Source organism: Convolutriloba macropyga, chromosome 14, assembly GCF_964194025.1.
Source record: "Convolutriloba macropyga chromosome 14, txConMacr16.3, whole genome shotgun sequence".
NCBI classification, from domain to species: domain Eukaryota; kingdom Metazoa; phylum Xenacoelomorpha; order Acoela; family Convolutidae; genus Convolutriloba; species Convolutriloba macropyga.
In genome coordinates, this window is record NC_134481.1 from 12,437,428 (window position 1) to 12,449,542 (window position 12,115).

The window sequence follows — 12,115 nt, forward strand, 5'->3', positions numbered from 1 at the left end:
CAACTGCTTTTCTAGTGTTGTTATGAGATTTTGGTTGATAGTTGCGAGTAATACAGAAGAATATTGAACATAACTGAAAACAAAAGAGTTCAAAATAATTTTTTTGTATACAGTGGGAATTATGTCCCTGAGTGCATATATGCATTTAATGCCCAGGGCTATTTTTGGCAAAAGAAATTTTACTTGTTTTTGATATTTGAGGTCTTTGTCAATATAAACACCGAGGTATTTGATTTTCGCTTTCGAACTTATTAATTTGTCTCCAACTTTCAATGCCGTTTCGTCTTGAGGATTAGAGCTACCAAAAATAAAAAACTCTGTCTTATCCGGATTGATCTTGAGGTGATGTAATTTGAAAAAATTGTATAGATTTTTCTATGGCCTTCTCAAGCTTCTTTACATTTGAGAACCTCATCATGAGAGCTTAATAGGACTGGGTCATCTGCGTATTGTATTGTTTCATATGACAAAAAATTGCTGAGGTCGTTAACATATAAATTGAACAAGAGAGGACCTAAGACTGTTCCTTGCGGAACTCCTTGAGCCACTTCAATCCACCCTGATTTAACATTATTGATTATGACTCTTTGTGTTCTGTTTGAAAGATAGCTGGTAATTAGATTTTGAGCTGGTATCGAAAATCCAAGAATGGAAAGCTTTTGAATCATGAGCTCGTGATTAATGGAGTCAAAAGCTTTTGATAGATCTAAAAAAGCTGCTGCGTAATTTTTTTCTCGTTTTTGTTGCATCATATTTTTTCAGTTAAATAAACGAGCGCATCTGTTGTAGAAAATTTATTTCTGAAACCAAACTGTGTTTTAGAAAGCAGGGCAATCTTATGAACATATTCATATTCTTATGAACATATTCATTTCTTATGAACATATTTCTCTATTTCTCCAGATAACAGTTTATTCATTGGAAACAAATACTACAAGGAGACAAAATTATCACACAAAAAGAGAACGTAGTCCGTGATAAATAACAAGGTACTCATTCCCTTCGTCATCATCGGAGAATCGGCGGTCAACTCAGGACATCAGCCATCCAAAATTGGAAGAAAGAGGGTTAAGAAAAAACAATTCCTCGCAGCTAGCAACTGCAACTACCGATGTAAACAAACACACAGGCTCACTGCGATCAGAAACAGTGTTTTAGTTTAGTTTTCCACTCAAATTATGAACTCCAAGCTTTACATCATCAAGTAAAGAGTTACCAGCAAGAACTGCTCAAAAACTTTTCAAACATTTTAAAAAAGAACAAAACAGTTTGACCGAAAAAAACTATAAAGTCAAACCATTTCAGTATATTTGTTCGCAAATCAAGTCATTAGACTACTACGTCTATACTGAGATCTAGGTCAAAATTAAGCCTATGTTTCTGGATATTATTTAAAAAACTGGAAACTAAGATTGAAGGGAAATAAATTTATTGGATAAACATAACGTCGGACCATGATGCGAGATTGCCTTGCATCAAACGGTTGTGTTCTGACTTTCGCATCTTCCATATAAGGGATTTTTGGTGTTCCATTAAGGTTTTTTTGGTGCGAAGTCACGATGGCTACTCTGACCGTTTGGCACGACAGATAGGCTCTACATTCAAAAAAGCATTAAAAACAGATGAAGAATGTAACCCATCAAGGGAAATTTGAGGTACGTTGAAGACGAATTCCACTATCCAGAGCAACATCTTCGAATTTCGAGAACGAGCCAAAATGATGTCAAACAACTATTCCCATAATCTTTAGTGATGAACACTGTTTCGATGCACGGCTAAAACCAGCCAAAATCGTACAAATAGGGTCGAGAAATAACTTTGCGGCTAGCAAAGGAAACTAATTCTGTGAAAAAAAACTTACTTGCTCAAAGATTAGTTTTAATTGAAACGGCTGTTTGAACATCCACAATTTTGGCCAGACATTAGTTCTGGATGCTTCGGTAAGGATGATCCAATGATACTGTGTATTATGTAAAGAGACAGTGCTTTAATTTTGTTCAATTCAATTTTTCAACTTCATCAAACACAGAACACTTCATCAACACAGAACTTCATCAAAAATTCATCAAGCACAGAACACAGAAAAAAAACCATGGCAGAGCTTTAACTGACTCGGCCAAAAAGGCACAAAATTACCCACACTTGACCATGAAAATCATTCATACTGAAAAACAAAATTCAAGACTGAAAAAAGCAATAAAACCATACAGGTTCCAGTACTTTTGTTGGCAAATCAAGCACATATATTTCTAAGCCAAGATCTAAGCCATAACTCAGCCTATGTTTCTATATATTATTTCATTGGTTGGAAACTAAGACTAAAGGGAGATACAATTATTAGACAAAAAAAGACAAGGTGGGTTTGTGACACGAGATTGCCAGGTATCAAGTGCCAGAGGTAAGAGTTGTTTGTTCTGATTTTGGCATCTCCCATATTTTTGGCACCAAGTCACGATGGCTGAGCTTACCGTTTACCACGACAGATAGGCTCTACAACCAACGACTCATATCAAAACTAGGTAACGAATGTAGCCCAACTAACCGGTAAATTGAGCTACGTTGAAAACGAATCCCACTATCAAGACGTTAACATTTTTGAATTCCGGAGAACGAGCCAAAATGATGTCAAATAACTATTCCCATAACCTTCAGCGATGAATCCTGTTTCGATGCACGGCTAAAACCATCCAAAACTAGAAAAGGGTCGAGAAATAACTCTTTGTATCTAACAACGAAAAATACTTACTTGAAAAAGCTCACTTACTCGAAGAACATTAGTTTTAAAAGAAACGGCTGTTGAACTTCTACAATTTTGGTCAGATATTTGATCTGGATGCACTGGTTTGGATGATATGATATTGTGCATTGCGACAAGAGAAAGTGCTTCAAATTAGTTCTCAACTCACTTTATCAACTCCAAATTGTACATTATCAAACACAGAACCCAGCAAGAAAAACGGCGGAAAAGATTCAATTAACTCGGCCAAGAAGGCGAAATAACATCAAAAATTTCCTGTGCAAAACCTCATCATAACAAAACAGAGTACACTGAAAAAAGCCATATCAACGTCAAACCGTTTCCTGTACAATTGTTCGCAAGTCACGCAGTTAAATTTCTAGGTAAACGCCAAGATCTACTTCAAAAACCAGATTATTTTTCAAGATATTATTTGAACCATTGGAAACTAAGACTAAAGCAGGTAAATTTATTGGATAAATATTAAGATAACGTAGGTCGATGATACGAGATTGCCATTCATCAAAGGGTTGTGCGTTCTTTCTGACTTTGACATCCTCCGTATTTTTTGGCACCAAGTTACGATGGCTCATTCATATCGACGACTCATCAAAATGGGACTTTTTCCATGAAACGAACCTGTTCCATAATCATTAGAAAAGCCATTGAAAGTGATCCAATTCACGGGATTCAAAGAAAACAGCCGGCAGATTGCCGGAATAGCTGCGAAAGAATAGACCTGCATGCCATATAATAGAGATAGAAACAGATACAGATCTAAATTGAAAAAAAATCGACGCCGCTCAAAAAACTAAGTAAAAAACATTCAGCGATAAATTAATAAAGCTTGTTGAAATTCACGCCGCAGAAGCCTCTTATTAGGGACCTTTACTGCACAAATGAGTTCCTTTGACCTTAAACAAATTCAAACTAAACTTAAGTTTTAAAGTGCAAAAGTCATTTTATTGAGTGAGGTAAGTCACGTATGATCAAAATCTAATCACGCAAATAACCCAAAAACTTTTGCTAAAGCGAGTAAGAAATGACGTCACGCGCGCAAATGCCGTTAGTGAGAGGAAGAAGTCATTCAGAAAATTTGACTTTTTCAGCTTTGCTGTGTGAACAAATGTAAAACGAATAAAAAGAGCGTCAGACGACGAAACAAAAAAAACATAGCAGGACAAGTCCTGACGTACAATTCAAAGAATTTTCAATGACTAAACAGAAAAACTAGACCTAGAATGGACTATGAGTGAATTGAGAAAACCATTTTTTAAAAAATTAGATAAAAAAATAAGAAAAAGAACAGAAAATCAATGTCAAAATGCCGCATGTGAACAAAAAACAACTAGCGAGAAATGAAAATTTAATTCAAACAAAAAACTAGGCCTAGAATGATCTGTGAATGGATTGGGAAAACCATTTAGAAAAAAATCCGATCCAAAAAATCGAAAAAACAGTAAAAATTAGAGTGAAATTGCCGCATGTGAACAAAAAACCACTACCGAGAAACCGAATTTTTGTTCAAACACTGTTTTCTCATTCTACTTTAAAATTAGAGCGAAAAAAATTCACGCCGCAAAACCACTCGATTTTTCGCTCCATTTCCTGTTTCGGCGTGACCAAAATCACTACTCCAATTTGACTTCAAAAATTGTGTGAACAGATCCTAAAAAAAAAAATAGCCGGAAGAATTCCGGAAACGACTCGAAGTAGAAATCTGACTATCCTCACTAATCAGATGCATCACCAGCATATTACCAATCGACAGATATTGTAATCAATTCACAAAGAAAAGACTGGAGAAGTGGAAACTTGACAAAGAACAAAAGCAAAAAAAATATTCTCTAAAAATCCAAACAAAATTCTCTACAAAAAGATAACATGCAGCTTCCCATCCATCACTCATAGAAATCAACTATTTATATATTTGGCTAGATCAATCGCCCACCTAGTACTTGCAGAGAAACGTTAAACAACAAACTAAAAAAAGACTAAGAAAAACTCTTTAACGAATTAGAGTTTTGTATAATTTGTTTAAATGAAAACTGCCCTGCTAAGCCTTCAAGTGCAAACTCATAGAAGCAACACCTACAAAAATGCTCCTTATTGAGAAAAAGTTACCAACAAAAAACAATAAATTGGAAGAAATAGGCAAATAACTTAGAAAAAAGACAAAAAGTCGCCAAAATTTGCTCTGACTTACTCGATTTTCTTTAACAAAAACAACTCAAAACTAATATCAATCAAAATGAGAGACATACAAACATCTGAATTCCACTAGAAAACTCCCCAAATGCTAACAAAGGTTGAGGAAGAATAGAAACATTTAAAACCAATCTGAACAAAAAAAAACGAGAAAACGTAAGGTGTTTTTCAAATTTTACAAGAAATAAAACCAAATAAAGTTACTTTGAGCAAATAGAGCAATGAAATGCTCGCGAAATAATGGGCAAGTCATAACAAGCTAAAAAAATTGTCTACGATTGAAAAAAAAAACAAAAAAGAAAAAATTAAAAAAGTGGTTAAAAAATTCTATTTTTCTGTCATTTTTCTTCAGAAAAAAATGTTTTATACCCACAAAATTGTAATCCATTTATATCCCTGATATTCTTTGAGATACGAGCTTCTATGCAAATTGCACTTAAAGCAGTAAAACAAAATAAAAAGCCAAAAAACATAAAATTTCGTCGAAAAAATCAGCAAAACTGATCAAAAACCTCCAAATTTGCATAAAACTCAAATTATCTACTTGAAACCTTCAATTCCTATCAGAACGAGCTCAAATCCAATACAATATCATAATCAGACCTCATAAACAAGAAAAATTGCAAAAAAAAACTTCTTTTAAAAGCCGCACGTGAACAAAAAAATTTCGCTCGCTCAGAGAAAATTTTTTCACACATCAATCTCTCGCTCTCTCAAAAACAGCGGTATGAACAAAAAACCACTCTCTTTTCGCTCCGCTCTTCACTTTTGTTCAGCAACCAAATCACTCCAAATTTTTTCACGCGTTTCATTTCCCGCTTAAAAATTCACTCCAATAAAATTGATTAAAAAAAAGGACTTCTCCAATACTCCTCTTCGAGTCGTAAAAAAGACAGCGCCCCAATACAATTCAAATTCTTTGAATTGTAAAAACCAAGAGCACCGCAATATAGCTTCGCTCAGCTTACAGCTTTGCAGCTATAAAAAAGATTTCGGATTTAAAAAGCCACGCAGAGAAAATCTTGAGGCTTTTTCCGAAGTTAATCCAAGCAATAAAATTTTTGCTCAAGACCAAATTACTATTTACTTCAATTGTAAAGCATATCATATGTTAATTTTCCAATTTTAATTATGTTTACAGTCGTCGACTTCACAAATTTTTCGCATTGAGTGTTCTTTGGCGTCAAGCTAGTTGACGTCGGTATAGTTTGACGTCACCGACCCAGACAGCGTTACAAAAAATAAGAACAGGCAACTTAGGAAGAATATTACTGATTGCATGCAACTCACCAATTTGATGCACTGAATAGAGACTATTTTTGTAGTCTAAAAATTGTTCCAGAATCTTCTGATAAATCTTCTCATGTTCACTGTTCGAATTCTGCCAGAGCCAATCTAAAACATTAGCACAGAAAATGAAAATGGACTTCAAAGCCAAAGTTTTCAATCACAATCAACTCAAATTTTGAAGGATAGAAAACCATAATTTTTAAAATTGCAATCGTTATCTCATTATCTTGCTCATCTTTGCCTTATGCTAGATATAACAAAAATCATATCATTTCTGAATTATATTTTCAAATTCTTATTTTTGTTTCAATGGTTCTGGTCATGTCTTGATCAAGTTAATTGGGCAGGAATTAGCCAACGTTTTATTTCACAAATCTTTGAATAAACCGTGAAAAGTGGCAAAAGTTTGTAAATTACCTCGACCGACCCATAAACACAGTAACGTCTGTGCCAACATCATCTGACCACATCTAAGCATACAACCCCAGCCGCGATCTGATGTGAGCTCTGTTCCTCCTATAGCTGAGAATCCCTTCCTATAGGTCATCAGTAACCGACTCACAATATCCTTCTTTAGGTAGCGTCTACCTTCTGGGCTGCTTCCATTATGGAATTTTCCCAGAACCCACACAGGTCCAAGCCATTCAAGGTCATCCGGGGAGGGAGAGACGGACGGGGAATCAGGCAGGTATTGGAAGTTTCCTGAAAACCAATTAATTAATATGTGGATAAATCGATAAAAGTAAATATAGTGAATTAGGATAAATCGTTAAATCTGGTAGACTAAAAATAAGACTTTTCCTTGATTTGGGTTCGCACATCACGCTCCCACTCAAAACTTTGATTTTTAATTAGGTGGCCTTAAGTGATAAAGCTGGTGCTAGAACCATAAAGAATCGGTCGTAAAAAGCGAGTAATTGAAGACAACGGCTTATAAATATCCTTAACCTGGAACATTTCCACTCTATCCGTTGATTAAAAGAGACATTCGTCTAAATTATTTTCATCAAATTTGGAGCCTCCTTTATGGAGGAGGCAAACCTTTGCATTCGATAGAGCATCGGGAAAACGCCTGTTCTGAATGACAGATTAATTAGGTACTCTAAGTATAATGCTTCTACCGAATCAGACGTTTTGATTAAAACATTGCTGAGATTATCGTCTCCTGACGATGTCTCGTAGTCTACGCCTTGAATTATTTTCAGAATTTCAGACGAATTTGTTTTATATAAAAACATGGAATACGTTTTGCTCTTTAATCTGGGTCTGAAATTCTTTTTCAGGTGCTTTGTTAAGTTTGAACCTATATTGATAAAGAAGTCATTGAAAGAGTTTGCATTATCTACTTGATTGGGTTCCTCGATATTGTTTGACAACTGGATACAATAGGAAAAGCTTCGGATGCATTTGTTTTCCCTTTGAATTTATTAAGAGGTTTGTATGTTTGTCTTGAATTGCCAATACATTTATCAAATTTATGATAAAATTGTTTTTTGGTTGTTATGATTTCTTTTTTATGATTATCTCCAGCTTTCGTGAAAGCAGCAAGCGTTGATTCAAAATGCTTCTATTTCCGTTTTCTCTGAGCTTTGTTTCAAGTTTTTCAGTTTGTTACAAAACCATTGTGGACAATTACATTTTGTTTTACTGATTGACATTGGTGCAGATACAATTTTTACCTCAAAGAAGTCTTAAAAATTTCGAAGTCTTTGTTCACATTGTTTTGACTAAAAATTGCGGTTCACTACTTTTCATATGTTGATTCAAGTCATTGACATTTTTTCACTCGCTCCGGGCAAGATTTTGGTATCTCTATACACTTTCTCATTATTTGTCGTTTCTTTGTGAATTTTAAACTTACATTGCACTGGATAGTGGTCACTGAAATTTTGGTGTTGCAGAACTTCACCATTTCCTTTAATGTTTTGGAATAGAAATGATCTCAAGCACTTGATGACATTTGTGTTACCCTTGTTGGATTATCACAAAAAATTTCATAACCGTTAGCAGCGATGCTATTTAAAAACGTATCTACCATTAGGTTTTGGCTCTCAACATAATATTGAAGTCACCACAAACTATTATTGGGGTATTCGGGTTGTTTTCATTTCCTAAAAATTTACCAAGGGTTTCTGTGGAGGTCATTTTGCTGTATCGCGGACGGTTATATAAAGCCATGAGTTTAAAGTTGAAATTTTGCCTCTCTAGATTTTAAGTACAACGCTTCAGTAAAAGGATTGGGAATTTCTTTCACAGTGGGTTCACAATGTGTTAATATAAATAAATTTGTAACAACTAAGCTGATTTTTCAAATGAGACAACTGAACTTCAGCAAAGGATTTATGAAGTAATCGACTTCCGAAACAAAGTTTCTTAGCATTTCGATTCAAATGATCATCGGCATGCAAAGATAATAGAGAAATACCAATGATATTTGATAATCTCTTTGTGCAATGCGCCAAATTGGTGCTCTTCTTTGTCACCGAATGCAAAAAAATTAGGTCTCTTTTCGACTTGCGTACGATCAATTCAAACTATTTTATTAAAGTCACGAAAGAGTAAAATTACATTTCTATTTTGGCGTTGTCAGGATAAAAAGATAAGAACCCAGTGCTGACAGCAGAGTGCAGTGCTACTATTCTCACAGAAATGAAAACCTGCCGCGAAAGTGACGAGAATATTAATTGGCACAAAATTATAAACCCAGAACTATAAACCCAAAATAATACAGGAGAAACTGTCATTTAGATCAAGTCTAACTTTTTTTATCCTTACACGGTCTATCTTTGGAATGCGAACTGTTATAACTGCCAATAATTGCAAATATTTGACTTTACATTAATTGACTTTATACCAATTAACAAGGAGGATTAGTAATGTGCGTTCGCACATAATGTTCCGAACCCGCTCATCCACATTTTCGCCTTAATTGTCTGCAAATGAGGAAGGGATAGAAAAATAAGGTATTTTTTAAAAATTATTGGTGTATGAATAAAAAATGCGTCCAACTCAAATCAATCAGTACGATTTTAATCAATGCCGCTTCAGAGGGCCGGGCCGTGGATATTTGGCATTATTAAGAATACGAAACAAGACAAAAAACAAAATTAAAAAAAAATATTAATAATATCCAAAACTCGATTTCTACTTGTAGACAAACTTAATGACAAAGACTAAATACCGTCAAAACTAAAAGAAAATAACTAGTTAATTGTTCATCACTAGAAAAGATATGAAACCAGTCCTTAATGATACTCGGTAACAAAAAAGACGAAAAACAAAAGCGGCTAACTTAAAAATTAAGCTCAATTAGTTCGAAAGTAATGCAAACATTAGATATGAACTGAAATAATTAAGACCACTTTGTAATACGACCATATATACCTCCATTAGAGAAGACATTGTGACCTGCCATTATTAAGATTTTTTCACACGACTACAAAACATTAAATCCAGAAAAAAGCTCAAAAAAAATTGCGAGAAAACAATGTCGAAGCAGCAAGGACCATAATCTTTGCCCTAATAATATGAAATTTTTTGTTCCGCGTTTTTCAAACGCCAATAAATTGATATGTGACCTCTCAATAATGAAACTAACAAGCAGACAATATAAGAGGATATAAAACAACGTTGGCAATTTTTGTGAAAAATTAATTTCAAGGTCATGAAAATCACAAGCCATAAATTGAAATCAAAAATTAGGTTTTTTTCATTTCTCTGACGAGACCTTTAAGACTATGTCAGAATATGTCCTGCGTTTACAAACAGAACGTCAAATACAGACAAAGGAGAAACCAGTGTCGAAGCCGTTCAAAACCACGATGAAAGCACTTGAAACATTAGATAAGGTGAATTTCGCCTTCCTTCGATGCCAGCAACGTGATATGTGACCTGTAATTAAGATTTGGTAACAAATAAAAAAAAAAGAACAGAAGATGCAATATTAAACTTTTTTTAGAAAACAATGACTTTCAAAGTCATGAAAACAATCAGCAAACAATTAAATTATTAAATAGAATCATTTATTCCCATTGAGAGCCCAATGGAAGCACTTGAGACATGTCAATTATCAGCAAATGTCATACGTTTACAAAAAGAACCTCAAATACAGACAAAAATCGGAAATTTTTTGACAAAAAACCTGCGTCGAAACCGTTAAAAGCATAATACCACTTAAAAATTGAGTTTATTAAATTGGACATTCGTTCGATGCCAAAAACGTGATATCTGAACGGTAATTATTAAGGCTGGGTAACGAGAAGACAAAAAAAGCAAAAGATGGAAATTTATTTCAGTCATGAAAATTTATCAGCTGTAAAATGAAACCTTTAAATATGTTTCTTTATTCCGCCAGTGAAGCCACTGAGAGCTGCAGCTAAGCAGAATTTCTCACACAATTGAAGAAAAAATTTAAATACAGACAAATATTTTAAAAACTTTAATTTTGCGAAAAACCGTTGTCAAAGCTATTAAAACCATAATAATTTCACTAATAAAATAGGTATTTCCAAATGCGCCTCCTTTTGACGCTAAAAAATGATATGCAATCTGTGATTAATGAGACTAGGTAACTAATAGACAAAAAGAAAAATTTCTTTAAAAAGATGAAAAAAAATTCTCTTACATCTCGTGAAATAATTATCCTTTTTTAGGTCGGGAAAATCATCAGCCAACAACTAAAATCAGTAAGTCTCATATTTTCATCCGTAACAAGCCATTGAAACCTCAGATTATTAGAAAATTCTCATAACACCAAGAAAAAAATCAAATGAAGACAGTGAAAAATTCCATTAAACTCTAGCAAAAGTTATCGAAACCGTTAAAACTATAATGCATTGCTTAAATAATTCTATGTTCAATTGTGCTGAATTTCTGACCACCAATAAAATGATAGGTGAAATGATAGTATCGAAGCCAGAAAACAATTTATTGAAGCGTGAAGCCGCAATAGAATAAAATTTATTTAAGTACAAGCTACATTCTTTGTTTGCTGAAACTAAGCTACAAGTTGACAAAAAGGGGAAATGGTGGCAAAGCTCTATAATCCACTTTTCATTTTGAAAAAAAAATTCAAAAGGCAAAACAACAATAAGCTTTCGACTAAAAAACATTGATTGGCAACTGTTTATGAAACCAGCTGGAACCGCCAATGGAGAGATTTGATAGGAAATGCTCTGTTCTGTAATGAACACAAAAAAGGCAATAATTTCTTCAGAAAAAAAAAGACAGCCACTGATTACATTCCGGATTATTTTTGAGTTCAACGATAAGACTAAAACTGCTCCTGCTATTACTGTACTGTTCGTTCATTAAGAACATACAATGGTCCCCAGTGTAATGGATATAGATATTTTGACAAAAATTTTAATTGTCAAAAAAATGATGCTGTTGGTATAATTATCGAGTTATATTAGCAAAAAACCGGCATAATTTCAAACCGAAAAACATTCAATTGAAAGAGGAGAAGTAAATTAGCCCTCTCTTGTGGTGAGGAAAATTTGTGTCAGCCTTTTTAAAGTTTTAAGTATTCACTTCCGGCAAATTTAAGCAAATTTGACAACAGAAGCCTATTTCTTGCAATTTTCGATGAAAAAGGCTAATTTTATGATATATGTAGCAAAACTTAAGCCAAAAAATTAGATGAAAATTCTCATCAACACTCTTCTAATATAAAAAAAAATAGTAACAATTTCTAACAATTTAAACACACTTTAGCATAACTGGCAAAAATAAACGCAAAATCCGGAAAATGTGAATAAAAACAGCGGAAATCCGTCTATTATTCACAAAACTTTTAACCTCGTTAGATCACTGAAAAAAGCAAATATCGAGAAAAGTATTTTTAATTCCATATTCTAAGCCGGACGCGCATTTAAATGA

The 12,115-nt window shown here is 33.8% G+C and overlaps 2 protein-coding genes across 2 annotated transcripts in view; one reads left to right on the forward strand and one right to left on the reverse strand.

The window, feature by feature from the left end:
* Positions 1 to 12,115, forward strand: part of LOC142352999 (uncharacterized protein C05D11.1-like) — a 354,622-nt gene that overhangs the window by 267,952 nt on the left and 74,555 nt on the right. The gene's annotated exons all lie outside the window — the stretch shown is intronic.
* Positions 1 to 12,115, reverse strand: part of LOC142353571 (cysteine protease ATG4A-like) — a 29,386-nt gene that overhangs the window by 15,143 nt on the left and 2,128 nt on the right. The window contains exons 2-3 of the mRNA XM_075405849.1: positions 6,653 to 6,937; positions 6,236 to 6,340 (exon numbers count right to left, since the gene is read on the reverse strand). Of these exons, the coding sequence (XP_075261964.1) occupies positions 6,236 to 6,340; positions 6,653 to 6,937 (390 nt within the window). The remainder of the gene's footprint in view (positions 1 to 6,235; positions 6,341 to 6,652; positions 6,938 to 12,115) is intronic.